Below are 14,671 nucleotides of genomic sequence, written 5' to 3' on the forward strand. Positions count from 1 at the left end.
GGCTCCCAACGAAATACCGCAAGCTGAGCTCCCTCCACATTGCATGGGAAGCGGGCATAGAGCGCTGTAACTACAAGGACCTTGCGCCCAGTTCGATGAAGCGAGGATGAAGCCGTGATTGAGTCGAATGAGAATTTGCTTCTTTGGAAAATCTTATACGGTGTACGGGGCACGAGTCGCGTGGGGAGGGAGGTGGTGGCGAGAGTCCCCTTTTCACTTCTGGCGCTTCAAGATTCATTTGCTTTCAGCCTTTCGGGCCGTTTGGGCGATTAATTGACCTTCCAAGGCCAGTTAGTTTGAGTTGCACCGTTGATTGCTTGCTTTTTCCGCTAGACACCAAGGTCCGCTGACGGCGATTGACGCCATTTTGGGTGTTTATTGCCGCAAGTTTTCGAGTATTGCAGGATAGCAAAGGGTTAACGTGCGAGATTTCTTGTTTGTAGAATTAGCATACGCTGTGCGAGTGTTTCGTCCAGAGACGTCATGTCTTCCACAAAATGACCCCCACGCTTTTCTCCAGAAAATGGAGGGGCGTGGGGTATTGAACCGCATTTAGGGTCAGGCTCGGAACCTCAGCCATGCGCCCTGCACCAACCCGAGCCGAGATTTGATGGGAAAGAGTGGAAACTGTGGGATTGGAGATGTCGAGTATTATTGGCCATTCAGCTTCCGATTATTTAAAGCATCCCCTTTTCCTTGTCGTGTCGATTTCCGGTGAAGAAAGTCAAGATTCTCGGGACCGCGGCTTTCTTCCCATCGCTGCGTCGGACATTCGCCGGTCTTTCGGCTGCAACCCCACCATAAACGTTTAGCCGGGACACGCGATCTGCGGTCTTATAAGGTAGCTTGCAGTTCTTCACCTACCGCGATTGGGATGTATGTAAGCTGAAAGGTGCTAAATCAAACATAGCCGATTACATCATGACCTGTGAGAAGAAGTGCGAAGGCTGCGCCTGCGGCGAGGGTGCGAGTCAGGGGGTGGTCAACATTGAGGACCTCGACAAGGAGCTAGATGCTCTCCGGAAGCGAACCATTGAGCTGGAAAAGGTACGGGCTTCAGCGAAGAAGACCACGTCGCTCTCCGGTGCGCTCGGCGCTGGCCGGAAGCTGCGGTCAACGCAATGGTTCAACTCGGGCGACGCGGGCATGACAGCTTTGTATATTGAGCGGTATCTCAATTATGGCATTACGAGAGAGGAACTTATGGCTGGGAAGCCTATAATTGGCATTGCGCAGACCGGATCGGATATCTCGCCGTGCAATCGTTATCACCTGGAGCTCGCGAAACGAGTGCGAGAGGGCATCAGAACCGCCGGCGGTATCGCCTTCGAATTTCCTACGCATCCAATCCAGGAGACATCAAGACGTCCGACTGCTTGCATTGACCGAAATCTGTCATACCTTGGTCTTGTCGAGATTCTCCACGGCTACCCCATAGATGGGGTAGTGTTGTTGACCGGGTGCGACAAGACAACGCCGGCTTGTCTGATGGCCGCTGCCACGATGGTGAGTGGTCCGTATCTCTAGCCTCTTGGATGAAAGCTGATGATTCAAGAACATTCCCGCCCTCTGTATGAACGTGGGCCCGATGATCAACGGGTATTTAAAGAACGAGCTAGCAGGCTCTGGCATGGTAGTATGGACAGGCCGAGAGATGCATGCCGCAGGTCAGATGGATGACGCGGGGTTGGTCGATTACATCTCCAGAGGGTATGTCGGAGCAAGAGCCGTATAATACAGTCACTAACATCTTCAAGAGCACCATCGGCAGGGCATTGTAACACGATGGGCACGGCGTCAACGATGAACGCTCTAGCGGAAGCACTCGGGATGGCTCTGCCAGGGTCCGCTGCAATCCCTGCTCCTTATCGCGAGCGAGCTCAATGTGCTTATAAGACAGGATTGCAAATTGTCGAAATGGTGCACTCCGACCGGAAGCCAAGTGATATTATGACGCGCGAGGCTTTCGAAAACGTCATTGCCGTCAACACCGCTATTGGCGGTAGCACAAACGCTCCGATTCATATCGGTGCTATTGCAAAACATATGGGAGTTGACCTATCCCTAGACGACTGGGATCAAGTCGGATTCCATATCCCCTTACTGCTCAATGTGCAACCAGCCGGAGAGTTTCTGTGCGAGGAATATTATCGAGCTGGTGGGCTCCCCGCAGTCATGGCGGAATTGTTCGACGCTGGGAAGTTACACGACGTCCTGACTTGCACGGGGCATACCGTAGCCGAGAACGTGAAAGACCAGCACAGCTGGGACCGGCGAGTCATCAAACCATACAACGAGCCACTCATGAGTGATGCGGGGTTCGTACACCTTCGTGGAAGCTTATTCGACTCAGCCATCATGAAGACATGCGTCATATCGGAACAGTTCCGACAGAATTTTTTGGAGAACCCCAAAGATCCCAATGCTTTTGAAGGGGCAGTCGTAGTCTTTGACGGACCAGAGGATTACCATATCCGACTGGAAGAAGCGCCCATTGACGACAAAAGCATCTTGATAATGCGTGGTGCTGGTCCACTGGGGTATCCTGGGGCGGCAGAAGTTGTGAACATGCACCCTCCTGGACATCTGTTGCGACAAGGGGTCAAGTCACTACCATGCATAGGGGACGGTCGACAATCGGGAACTTCCGGGTCACCGTCAATCCTGAACGCAAGCCCCGAAGCAGCAGCTGGTGGCAATCTTGCTGTCCTCCGTGACGGAGACCGAATCCGCGTCGACCTCGTCAAAAGACGGGTGGATATCCTTCTCCCGAAAGAGGAGTTGGACAAAAGGAGAGCGGAGTTAGAGGCCGCAGGAGGATACAGTATGCCAGCGAGCCAAACGCCATGGCAAGAACTCTTCAGGAAGGAGACTAGCCAGTTGAACGAAGGTATGGTCATGCGAGAGGCGGTAAAGTATCAGCGACTGGCTCAGCGTAATGAGACGCCCCGCCATAACCATTGAGTCATTGCTAGGGCTCATGCAAGGGTTGGAGCTCATCGCATTGCTGACTTAGATTAGGCATCGCGATAGTCAATCCGACATTGCTGCCACTTTTCCTGTAGCTTGATGTTCCTTGGTCAAAGCGCGTAAGTTGTATGATCGTATCAGGTATGGCAACTGCATCAGGAGGTGTTGACTGCTCGGTCGCCAGTGCTCCGTCCTTTGGCCTTGTTGTTTCGAGCTCGAATGCGAGCGAGACCGTAGACAATAAAACAGGATTGTGGAATATCGACGATCTCGGGTTGATTGAGCTACCCACTCGCTTTCGAGGTCCAGACATAGCAACGGGCACAGACCATCAGTTACCTGGTCGAGACGCCTGATGGAAAAAACAGGCCTGTGCATGACCAGCGGTCACGGCGAATGGCTAACGGCTTCGGCATGGAACTGATAGAGCCGACGTCTGGACATTTCGATTCCTGCAGGAAAGGGGTGTCACGGAAGCTAAGGATGGGGTCTGTTTCTTCTTTCAACGGGTCGTTTGTCGGAGTGGAAACTGAGTGTTCCGGCGGTAGAATTGCTAGCATCGTGATCCCGGCAGTCTGGAACGATGGCTTGTGGCTTGGCCAGCCAATTGATCAGCGACGACAGGCACATGGCGACAACTGTGGCCAGATAATGCGAGATTGAGCGGCTGCGCGACGTGTCTCTGCCTCTCTGGACACCGACAGAAAGGAAGCGCAGGGGAAACGAGGAAATGCAAAGTCAATGCGTCAGGATCAGCGGTGACGAGGTGAGACCGCGGCAGTCACAGGGGAAATCCCGGCGTATTCGAGCTCGTCAGGCATCACCACAGCTGCTGAGACGAGCTCAGAAATGGTAATATTGATAATGTCCGAGTGGAACTACGGGTCAGCTTCAGCTGATTGAATCTGAACAGTCTTTAATTCGGTGGATAGCGAGAGATGAAGAAGCAACTTCAAGATGGCAACAAACTTAACAAAGAGCTTGCAGAGAGCTGCAGCTGGATCGGCGGAAGTGACTGACTGGGTCTTCCCGACGGCTTGTGGTTCCGCTGCTTTAGCTCCAAACAGTCAACCCTCCAAGCAAAATTTTCCAGGCCAGGCACCAGTCCACTCCCTTCTGACCTCACCACACCAACTGCTTCAGACCGCTCCTCAGGTCTACTTTTAAGGCTGACTTTTCTCTTTTTCCTCTTTGCTTTTTCCTGCGATCTCTCCAGCATGCTCTTTCATCCTTTCCTCCAATTGACTACCAGAGCTCTATCATGCGCCCCTGACGAGCAATAAGAATAGCTGCATCCCTGTGCGCCGTGCGTCGTTGGGTCGCCGCATTTCCTGCAAACAAATCTTCCAAATCCTTCTATTCTTGGGCTCGTGTGACAGACCGAGTCCAAAGACCGAAATCAAACTCCTTCCCAGCATTCTTTGCCCGATATCTCGCTGAACTCCGTGTTCTCGGCCCGGTCTCGATCTCTTCTTCGCGTCTGCCTTATATCCCCTGCGTCGCGCCGCACTTTTTTCAGTCCAACAACAAATTCTTTGGCTAAAGACACCTGACTGTCTCAACCTTCCTTGCATATAAACCGTCGAATAATTCGACCCTGGGAGTACCAAGAGCGCTACAGCGACGGTACCGAACCCATCAAACATCTCTTGTTGTCTCGTGATATCAAGACCTTCATTCCATATCCTTCAAGATGGACATCCACATATAACCCCGTCGAGCTCGTCCTCGTTTTTATTTTTTATTCCTTGTCTTTCAAAAAAGTGAGCGTTAATTTCTTGTCACGCACCTACGATACCCACCATTTCCGTTCAGTCGCGTTCGAAAGCTACCGGTAGTTTTCCATCGCATAACCAACATACCATCGCCAGCCATTACCATGGCCCCCAACCTGTTCCTCTGTATGCGCACCGTCTTCTGTCCGACATACTGGTTCCAGCGCGGACAGCGCATCCAAGGCTCCATCACCAGAGAAGAGCACTGGGACGCTCCAGTCCCCGGCATCTACAAGTACATCCCCAGTCAAGGATGGCATCTCATCTGCCGCGACGGCAGCGACTACGATGAGAAGGTCCCCATCCCCGTCGTCTACTGCCGTATTCTCCATCGGTACCTGTTCGAGGACGAAGTCGATGAGCGGTGCCGCTGGTCCACCGTTGCCCTAGAGGAGGGAGGCAAACCGGAGAAGCTCCTGTTCTTCCAGCTTGACGATGGGTATTCGTATGTTGCTGGGTGGGATGCGAAGGGGAAGTTTATCCCTGGTCCTTACCAGCGTTGGTACCTTGATCCGGAGACCAAGACAATGCAAAGGGTTCTCTTCCCGCCGAGCTCGAATGTTTCGCGGGTCAGCGTCCTCCCGGACAAGTTTGAGTGACCGAGTTCTCCAATGAAATCAACTCGTGTCGAACCATGGTCGACACCTACGAGGCCAATTGGACTTTAACAAAGTCTGGATGGCGACAACGGATTGTGCTTTGATTTCTCGTTTCTTGTTATTGTCTTCTTCATTCAGATATATACTGGAACCGTGGCGATTTCGGCCAGCTTTCTTGATCTTTTGACATTTGGTGTTCGGTCTGGGATAGAAAAGCGATAGAAGCGGTTGTTTATCAGCGTTGTTATTGTTAGACTTGTCTCGTCGTTTAGTGCTACTTGCTTGCCTTCATACTTCTCTTAATTAGATAATTCTAGACGAACTCACGTTCTCAGCGCGCTTCAATCCATCATCAAATCAACTCAAAACACTCATAATACATACCCTCATAACCCTAACCCAATCAAACCCAATCAAATCTTACTCCCCTCCCTAACAACCAACCTCCCCAACGCCTCCCGAATCCCCCTCTCCATACCACCCTTCGCAGGCCTCATAACCCCCCTCTCACACCAAACATGCGTATACCCACCCACAACCTTAACATCCTTTTCACCCTGCTTGAACACGCCGACTTCGTACGTCACACTCGTCGAACCAAGCTTGTTCACGCGGAGTCCTAGCTCCAGGATATCGGGGTATGAAACGGAGGCGAAGTAGTCGCAGTAGGAGTTTACCATTATGGCGACTTGGTCGGAGGGGTTGGGGTTTGGTTTGCTTGATGAATTTGGATTTGATGTGGTTGAAGGGGATGAGGAGGAGGAGGTGTTGTCGTTGGTGCCGTAGGAGAAGGGATCCATCCCGCAGTCGGAGATAAGGTAGTGGTTTATGATGGAGTCGAAGAGCTGTGCGTAGATTGTGTTGTTTAGGTGTGCGTACATGTCGTTGTCGTGCCTGTTATCAGTCAGTTGTGTTAGCTGGGATCTATAGTAGATAGATAGGTTGGTTGGTATACTGTACCATCGTGTTCGGTATATCTGATGGAAGACGTAGTCGTTGCGCGTGCGGCGGCGCTTGAGGTCGGTTTCTTTAGGCATTATAGTTCTTCTTTAAGGATACTGGACCCGCGTGAAGGTATATAGTATAAGATTTTACCAAGTCTGAATAGAAACGAAACGATAAAAGAACGAAAGCGAAATCGAATTGAGATGAGATGCGATGCGATGCGGTGGTGTCGCGCTCCTCAGCGGAGATTCAAAAACGAGCCGAGGTCCAGGTACAGTCCCGCCCAATGCCGTCACTCTCAATTTTCAGTCATTGAAGAACAGACCAAGGTTAGCCGCCGGGTTCGGGTGGTTGCACTCAGTTCATGCGCCTCAAGTCATATTGCTAAGCTTTGGGCCCATGTTCGTGATTATATTTAGCTGGAGCTGGGTGATTTTCTGATATAGTTCGTTATACAAGGTACGTGGTTTGAGTCAGATGTATATAGTGTCAGGGTTGGTTATATATTTAGGCCACTTCGGGTTTATCGGGAGTATGGCTCCACATGCTATGGTTCCTACACTCTGTTCATAATAATAGGTAGTCTAGCAAGAAGCGAGTATACATCTCCACGGAAATAAGCGGCGATGAAGTCCAATCACCTTACTGTGCCTTCATGCGCCGTAGATACTAGTAGTCAGGATAGATACACTACACCGCACATGAAAGCGTCTAGGATATTCAAGTCCTAGTACAACTACTCTACTCGACGAACGCGGAACTGGTGATCGGAAAATCATTGAACAATAAAGCCTGAAATCGACAAGGGCAGATGAGGTGTCATGATCACGGACTTACGGACTCCATGCCCGTTGTTCTTTCCTCAACTGCACTCGCTCGATCTCCCTCTTCAGCCCCAGTCCCCATCGATCGATTGACATGGACCACTCTCGCATACTCACAGTCCGAATCATTATCCAGTCAGACTTGTCAGGGGGCGCTTATCCCTCGGGAATGCCTGGTCAACTATCGAGAATGCTGCATTTTTAGCAAAAGAAATATACATTCCTTGTTATTTATATCGAGGGCGCCTACCGACATTGATTCGGTACCTTTACTCAAGACCACAGAGGAATTCTTCACACTCACGCCATAATGGCGGCAACTTCTCGCTGGCTCAGCCTGGCTGGCGCAATTGCCCTCCTGGGCACCGGCTGCCATGCGAAACTCAGCATCCGTGACGATATCCGCGTCAACTTGATGACCCAGCTCTCCGAGAACGCAGACATCATCTTCCCTGACGAGGAGATATTCGATAACGCGACGGAGAGATGGTCCTACTACCACCCGCCCAGCTTCACGGTTGTTGTTGAGGTTGCCGAGGAAGAGGATGTAGCCAAGGCTGTAAGTTTATTCAGGCAGCAATCAAAGCAGAGCTGACAATCTTGGAATTAGATTCGCTACGCCAATTCTCAGGACCTCCCGTTCCTGGCTGTGAACGGTGGACATGGAGCTATCTCTTCCTTGTCGAACATGGACCACGGCATGCAGATATGGTTGCACAAACTCAACTCGGTTGTCATTGCGGAGGACGGTCAGACGGCTACGTTTGGGGGTGGCATCACTTCGTACGAGCTGATCAGGGCTCTCTACCAGGAGGGAAAGCACACTGGTAAGGGAACTAACTAACCCTGAGAAAGGATATGCCTAACGTTTGCAGTTCATGGCGTCTGTGAGTGTGTTAGCTATCTTGGCCCGGCCCTAGGTGGCGGTCACGGTGCCCTGCAGGGCAAGCATGGTATGGCTTCCGATCAGATCGTCTCATTGAGGCTCGCGACAGCGGATGGCGAGATCATCACCGTCTCGGAAGATGAAGGGGATGAGGACCTGTGGTGGGCTGTGCGAGGCGCAGGCCACAACTTTGGAGTCGTGACCTCAGTCACCTCAAAGATATTTGACGTCCCTGACGACGGGCTGTGGGCGCACGAGCAGCTACTTTTCACTGGCGACCAAGCCGAGGACTTGTTCGAGCGTTTCAATGACCTCGCTGACATCCAGCCGCCCGGTTTTATGGTTTGGACATACCTCATGCGCGTTCCAGAATTGAACCCGGAGAATGTAAGCTCCCACCCCCTTGTTTCTTGAGCATTAGCTAACGTTGGCAGCCTGTCTACATTGCCAACTTCATGCGCGAAGGTGTTGAGGAGATTGAACCCGGGCTCATTGACCCCTTCCGCGAGCTTTCTCAAAGTCCCGCCCTCGCGAAGACCACTGGGCAATATACAGACATTCCTGCATGGATTAATACGGCCGTGGGCTCGCGAGGCTGCGCCAATGCAGAGAACAAGGTGCGACTCCCAATTGGGTTCCCGCGGTACGATGTCGAGGCGCAGAAGAAGTTCTTCGACGCATTCGCAGAGGGAACTGCGGGGGCCTCGCAGTTCAACACGTCGATGGTCCTTATTGAGCAATACTCAGACCAGGGTGTTCAAGCTGTACCTGAAGAGTCGAGCGCATTCCCTAACCGTGATGACTTCTTGCTTGTCTCGCCTGTGATCGCTTACTGGTCCGAATCTGGAGAGGTGGAAGAGCAGGCCGTAGAGTTTGGAAACGACCTGCGAGACATTCTTCTCGAGGGCACCGGCTCGGATGAGTTGCACGCATACGTCAATTACGCTGCTGGAGATGAGGGAGTTCGAGGCTGGTATGGGTATGAGCAGTGGAGAATCGAGAAACTCCAGAAGGTGAAGAGGAAGTACGACCCTAACGAGAAGTTCTCGTACTATGCGCCAATTCCCCTTAGCGAGGAGGATGAGGACGAGTGAAACGATCAGGAGTGTGAAGATAATGAGGATGACGAGTAGGTGGCCTATTGATCCCTATGTATTGTTAGTGGCTATTGTTAAGGAGGACATGGTGTAAACGTACCTGGTAGTTGGTCGGGCAAGAAAATCAAAGTCCGGTGGCGTCAGGAACATCCGCAAAATAATTTTGTTTCCCCTCTTCGTAGTCCTCCACCATCCTTACAACCCACAACCATCAATCCTGGCTCCCTCCCCTCGCATCGCCCAATACCTCGCTCGTCGAGGCAAAGGGACTTTCCCCGCGAACGTCACCACCATGTCCGTCGTCCCCGTCGATACCACCCTCAAAATCCCCCCTCCAGACCCCGTCCAAGAACCTCCGAAAGTCGCCGTAACGCCATGCGAAGGAGAGGCACGGTACTACTTTGAAGGCGGCCTGCGTCGCGTGCACCCATACCACTACACATACAACACTTACTGCAAAGAGCGATGGCGAAACCGCGAGCTGATAGACATTTTCACCTCTGAGTTCCGCGACCGCGAACCAGGATACTACGTGTGCCCCTCAAAACCTCAAACCTCCCTACAAAAAGAGAAAAACAAGCTAACAAGCCATTTCGATAAACAGAAAAAAGCCCTCGAATCCGGCTTCGTAACCGTAAACGGCAAACCCGCAGGCCCGCACACCGTCCTCAAAAACGGCGAAGTCATCTCCCACACCCTTCACCGCCACGAACCCCCCGTAACGGGCAACCCCATCGGCATAATCCACGAAACCGACGACCTGCTCGTCATCGATAAGCCCGCCGGCGTCCCCGTCCACTCAACAGGGCGGTACCACTTCAACAGCGTGATGGAGATCCTGCGCATCCAGAACGGGGGCGCGTATGTGCCACGTCCTTGTAACCGCCTTGATCGGTTGACGAGCGGGGTCATGTTCTTTGGGAAGACGAGGGAGGGTGCGGATAATATGACTGTTAAGCTTAGGGAACGGTCTGTGCAGAAGGAGTATGTTGCGCGTGTGAAGGGGAGGTTTCCGGATGGGGTTGTGGTTGTTGATCAGCCGATTATGTCTGTTAGTCCGAAAGTTGGCTTGAATCGCGCGAGGGCGACGGGGAAGGAGGCCAAGACGAAGTTTAGACGGTTGGCGTACTACCCTCCTTCTCCCTCTACCGCTGCGCCTACGACTACGCCTACAAAGACCGAGGGCGAAAACAAAGATAGTGGCGATAGACCAGCAACCCCACCACCCAGCTACATCAACGAAAGCGCCGGGTACAGCATAGTCCACTGCCTCCCACTAACCGGCAGAACACACCAAATCCGCGTCCACCTGCAATTCCTGGGCCATCCCATCACCAACGACCCAATTTACAGCAACCGCAAAGTGTTCGGTCCCACCCTCGGCGCAAACGACACAAGCTCCGAGCACGACCAAACCATCATCGACCGCCTCATGCAAATGGGCCGCACTGAACTTCCTGATACAGTCGCAGCAAATGCAGCAACCGCAGCAACCGCAGCAAGTGCAGCAAGTTACAAAACGCTCATCACGACACCGCCCATCCTCCCACCGGGAACAGACAACTCCGTCGCAGAGGCGATCATGACAAAAGAGCACGAGGCCATGTTGGCGCGGTACGAAAAGGTTAAGGGGGAGCGACTGAGCGGGCAGAAGTGCGATGTCTGCGGGACGGAACTTTATACGGACCCCGGGGTGCATGAACTCGGTATCTTCCTCCACGCCGTCGCGTACGCCGATAATGGCGGGGAGTGGAAGTATCGCAGTAAAATGCCGTCTTGGGCGCTTCCGCCTCATCAATGTGAAGGTCCTACAGAAGTGCCGGAGTGGGAGGATGTCAGCGCCGAAGAGGAGTTTGTTGTTGGCGATGGGGTTGTCAGGGAGTTTGGGAATGAGGGGGAGGAGACGACAGGGAATAGGAAGAAGGAGGCGCAGAAGGAGAGAGAGGCGAAGAAGGAGGCGAAGGCCTTGAGGAGGAATGGTGGTGGTGTTACGGCGCTTGTTGCGGGTGTTGGGCTCGTTGATATTTCGGGGTCGAACTTGGGGCAGCCGGAGATGGAGGCTGAGGAGGGTGCTGAGCCTGCTGCTGCCGGGAATGCATAAATAGATCAAAGTGTTGGGTTTGTTTCCATGTTGCATGATATCAGGTGTTTGGGGGATATTTAGGTGAATGGGTACATAGAGTATATATCAGGTCGAACGATCAGTTACCTATCCTTGGGAAGATATCGACGCTGGGATCGCAAGTCTACGTAGGTAGTGAACCTGACTTTCGCCGCAGGAGCAATACTCTGAGGATAGGAGACATTCAATCCGTCCATTGCATGCTCCAAAGCAGCCAACAAGCCAACAGCGACCAACTACACCAAACCAACCAACCCAAGAACAACCACAAAACAACGCAGCATACAGCACAAGACAGCGCAAAGGAAACCATTTAACAACTCATTTGGTATTTAAATGGATAGATGGATGGTAGGCGGGCTAAGGTATGCATAAAAAAATCGTCCCGGTCCCGACCCCATTTTCATTTTAAATGGGGCTATCCATCGCTTGTCCTTGTCCGTCCAGCCCAGTTCGAACAGTTCGCCCGTGACCAGTCGCCGCGCTATCAATTCATTCCCAGAATCATTTCGCTTTTTTTCGTCATTGCAAAGAAAAAACATCTAAGCCTCGGTGGTGACACGGCCACGGGGGTTGGTGACCTTGACGCCGAGGGCCTTGGCCTTGGCGATGATGTCGACGCGCTTGCGGGAGGAGACGGCGGAGGCGATCCTAGAATTTCATTATTAGTTTCGTGTGTTGGGAGGTTAGAAAGGTGGGTGTCGGGACGCACTCAGCAGCGTAGGTGCGGTTGTGCATGAGGAGCAGCTCGACGTCCTTGGTGTTGTGGACGAGGAAAGCCTTGTGGCCGGAGGGCATCATGTGCTTGGTCTTCTTGTTGCTGCCGTAGCCGATCTATTGCTTATTAGCACTGTTCGCAGATATTCATTGTCCTCCCGACGAGGATTGTTCCGTTCGTTCGATTGGTTGCTGAGGTTCGGGTGGACGTACAGAGGGCATAGGGATGTTCGACTTGAAGCGACGGCGGACGCGGTTGTCGATACCCTTAGGCTTGCGCCATGACTCCGGCACGCACTTGAAGCGGTCGGACTGGTGGCGGAAGAAGCGCTTGGTGCCTGTATGAAGATCAATCAGTTGACTGATCTTGAAAGAGATGTTTTTGTGATTGAATTCGATCTGTCTCGTCCAAGTCGCTTTTCTCTTGTTCAACCGTTCAATCGATCACAAATTTTCCCATGTTCCCTCCTCTTCACTTCTTTTCTCCTCGAACAATCATATCCTCCTCTTATCGACATAATGATAGGCAGGTACGGATGGACTGAATGGGCATAGGTAGGTAATGGTGACATACGCTTCTTAACGATAGGGACGTGCTTCTTAGCGAGGACCATCTTCACGCAGTATTAATTAGCACAAACACCCTCTCTCAAGAATAATGAATATGAAGTTCGAAGAATGAACATACCTTGTCGTTTGTCCCGTTGGCGCTGGAGTTGTCGAACGGTCGAAATCGGTCTCGAAATTTCGCGCTGAGGGTTGGCCGCCCGAGACAGTCAGGCCCCCGTTAGTGCCCTTTGCTAAGCGAGTGGGAGGCGCTGTGGGCGGGGCACGTGATAGGGTTAGAGTGTCCTGCCCTACGGCCCTCCTGGTTTACGACGTTGGTTTAGTGTAGTTTGAGATGTGGCGCTAACCGGATTGGGTTTATATACTTTCGCTCGCCCTCTGGATTTTGATTCTTCGGTCTTGTTGATGGCGATGGTAACAATCATATTACTACTGCAGCTCTAAGGTCTTCCTTCCGCCGTCCTCGCCGCTCTTGATCATCGACTCCAAAACTTCCAGATCAGCCAATGCCTCTTCTGGCTGTAGTCTTTCGTCCAGTGTCCCAGCAATTATCGATGCCGCAAACGCCTCAACTTCCTCCTTAACCCCCACACCCTCAAAAGGAATATCCGTCGCAGCACCGTTAATCGTCAGCCTGTCGCCAACAAGGCTCACTACACCCTTCTCACATGTAAACTCCAGGACGGAGTCCTTGAACTCAGACCCAAATGAGAGACTGAGAGTACCCCGTGCTCCCGACGCCGTTGTTAACAGAGCGTCGACCGTGTCGATGGGCGGAAGATGTTCTTGCAGCTGGGCCGTCTGTGCAGAAACGGTCTTGAGACTGTTGGGCCCACGTCCAAGGATAAGGCGGAGGCCAGCGAGCGTGTGGACTCCGCCGTCGAGGAGGAAACCACCTTGGTATTTGGGGGTTTTGCGCCAGGGTGTGTCTGGACATGTTAACATCACATCCCCAACGTAACGTAGGAAGAGTGGAATCAAAGCACGTACTAAAATACTTCCCCTCCGTCCCGATCATATTCCTCACCAGAACCCGGAACGTCCTGACACCGCCGAGCTTCTGGACCTCCGCGGCCGTGGTCACCCACTTGCGGATAAAGCGGTAGTTCTCCGCGACGGCCCAGAAGGTCTTGGACTTGTCTACGTTAGACGCATCACTGTACCAGGTTACCAGGTCCTGCGCGGTAGCAAGGTCCTTGGCGATGGGTTTTTCGGAGAGAACGTGTTTCCCTGCGGCCAGGGCTTCTTTGATATATGCTGGTTGGGCGAGGATGGGGAGGCTAGATTGATTGGGTCAGTTGTTGCATCTGCTCCAGAAATGGTTGGTAGTCACGCACGCCAGAATGACAGCCCCGATATCCTCCCTCTTCAGGAGGTCCGCGTAGCTCTTCCCCGTACCAGAGTCATCCGAGTACAGCTCGACACTTGTACGACCATCCGCCAAATCCTGCGCGGATTTGAGCGAGCGCGAGTAGATCGCTTTGAGCTCGAGGTTGGGGGCTTGTTGAATTGCGGGCTAGTTTAGAGAAGTTGTTAGTTCTTCGTATGTGAGTAGGAGCGGGCTGTCAATTCTCTGTGCTCTATGAAATGCCCATCATGCAGCAGTATAGTAGAAGTGACGTACGAGGTGTTGCTCGCGGGCAAAGATGCCTGGTGGTGCTGTTAGACTAGTCTGGACTAGACGTGATTTGGAAGACCTACCGCTACCGATGAGTGCGACTCCAGTGCTCATTTTGGCTTGCGATTCGAGTTCTGTTAATCAGGTGGAAGTGAAATAAAACGAGAGAGCTTGGATACATATTTAAACGCGGGGAGGTCCCGAGTGGGGTAACCGTAGGCGTCCGAGTGCATGTGTGAAGAAGCCAACGACAATGTCCAAATTTAGATACCTACATCGTGGCACCGTCACTCAGAATTATTCCGTTCTCGACCTTCTTGTTGCTATATGCCTTAACATCCCCGCACACAACCTCAAATAGACCACTACTGCCCTCGCCATCATCCGCTCTCATCCCAGGAGAATACGAAGGCGATAGCGTTTCCTGCACAAGTCAAGATGTACATTTCAGGCTCATTACTATAAATTGCCAGCGATAAGAGGCTCCTTTCCTTTCCCTTTTTCTTTCTTTCTTTCTTTCTTCTTTTTTCTTTTCTTTTTTTTTTTTTTTT

General features: G+C 52.2%; 7 protein-coding genes across 7 annotated transcripts; 3 read left to right on the plus strand and 4 right to left on the minus strand.

Moving 5' to 3' along the window:
- Positions 1–737: 737 nt before the first annotated feature.
- On the plus strand, positions 738–2,999 carry BDV17DRAFT_238210 (IlvD/Edd family dehydratase). Its single transcript, XM_073755897.1, has 3 exons — positions 738–1,506; positions 1,556–1,710; positions 1,758–2,999. The coding sequence occupies exons 1-3, from the start codon at positions 922–924 to the stop codon at positions 2,962–2,964; spliced, it is 1,947 nt and encodes a 648-aa protein (XP_073610325.1). The 5' UTR covers positions 738–921; the 3' UTR covers positions 2,965–2,999.
- A 1,184-nt stretch (positions 3,000–4,183) lies between these two features.
- BDV17DRAFT_238156 (uncharacterized protein) lies at positions 4,184–4,733 on the minus strand. Its single transcript, XM_073755896.1, has one exon. It carries the CDS (start codon positions 4,614–4,616, stop codon positions 4,230–4,232), a length of 387 nt encoding a protein of 128 aa, XP_073610326.1. The 5' UTR covers positions 4,617–4,733; the 3' UTR covers positions 4,184–4,229.
- On the plus strand, positions 4,733–5,692 carry BDV17DRAFT_238216 (uncharacterized protein). The gene has a single exon (XM_073755898.1). It carries the CDS (start codon positions 4,850–4,852, stop codon positions 5,342–5,344), a length of 495 nt encoding a protein of 164 aa, XP_073610327.1. The 5' UTR covers positions 4,733–4,849; the 3' UTR covers positions 5,345–5,692.
- A 65-nt stretch (positions 5,693–5,757) lies between these two features.
- Positions 5,758–6,725, minus strand: BDV17DRAFT_301757 (acyl-CoA thioesterase; the record flags this gene model as incomplete). Its single annotated transcript, XM_073764308.1, has 2 exons — positions 6,305–6,725; positions 5,758–6,238 (listed from the first exon to the last, which is right to left on the minus strand). Exons 1-2 carry the CDS (start codon positions 6,379–6,381, stop codon positions 5,758–5,760), a joined length of 558 nt encoding a protein of 185 aa, XP_073610328.1. The 5' UTR covers positions 6,382–6,725.
- A 698-nt stretch (positions 6,726–7,423) lies between these two features.
- Positions 7,424–11,535, plus strand: BDV17DRAFT_285393 (uncharacterized protein; the record flags this gene model as incomplete). The annotated part of the gene is made up of 8 exons (XM_073760703.1): positions 7,424–7,672; positions 7,724–7,940; positions 7,989–8,386; positions 8,434–9,023; positions 9,103–9,104; positions 9,435–9,628; positions 9,701–11,075; positions 11,261–11,535. The coding sequence occupies 8 exons, from the start codon at positions 7,424–7,426 to the stop codon at positions 11,533–11,535; spliced, it is 3,300 nt and encodes a 1,099-aa protein (XP_073610329.1).
- BDV17DRAFT_276983 (60S ribosomal protein eL32) lies at positions 11,312–12,747 on the minus strand. Its single transcript, XM_073759392.1, has 5 exons — positions 12,624–12,747; positions 12,510–12,549; positions 12,149–12,273; positions 11,931–12,052; positions 11,312–11,869 (listed from the first exon to the last, which is right to left on the minus strand). The coding sequence occupies exons 2-5, from the start codon at positions 12,547–12,549 to the stop codon at positions 11,761–11,763; spliced, it is 396 nt and encodes a 131-aa protein (XP_073610330.1). The 5' UTR covers positions 12,624–12,747; the 3' UTR covers positions 11,312–11,760.
- Positions 12,748–12,927: 180 nt separating this feature from the next.
- Positions 12,928–14,330, minus strand: BDV17DRAFT_276987 (Gfo/Idh/MocA family protein). The gene is made up of 5 exons (XM_073759393.1): positions 14,204–14,330; positions 14,127–14,152; positions 13,840–14,018; positions 13,493–13,782; positions 12,928–13,431 (listed from the first exon to the last, which is right to left on the minus strand). The coding sequence occupies exons 1-5, from the start codon at positions 14,232–14,234 to the stop codon at positions 12,932–12,934; spliced, it is 1,026 nt and encodes a 341-aa protein (XP_073610331.1). The 5' UTR covers positions 14,235–14,330; the 3' UTR covers positions 12,928–12,931.
- Between the last annotated feature and the right edge of the window lie 341 nt (positions 14,331–14,671).

Source organism: Aspergillus undulatus (assembly GCF_047715775.1).
Source record: "Aspergillus undulatus strain CBS 261.88 unplaced genomic scaffold BDV17scaffold_89, whole genome shotgun sequence".
In the NCBI taxonomy this organism is placed as follows: domain Eukaryota; kingdom Fungi; phylum Ascomycota; class Eurotiomycetes; order Eurotiales; family Aspergillaceae; genus Aspergillus; species Aspergillus undulatus.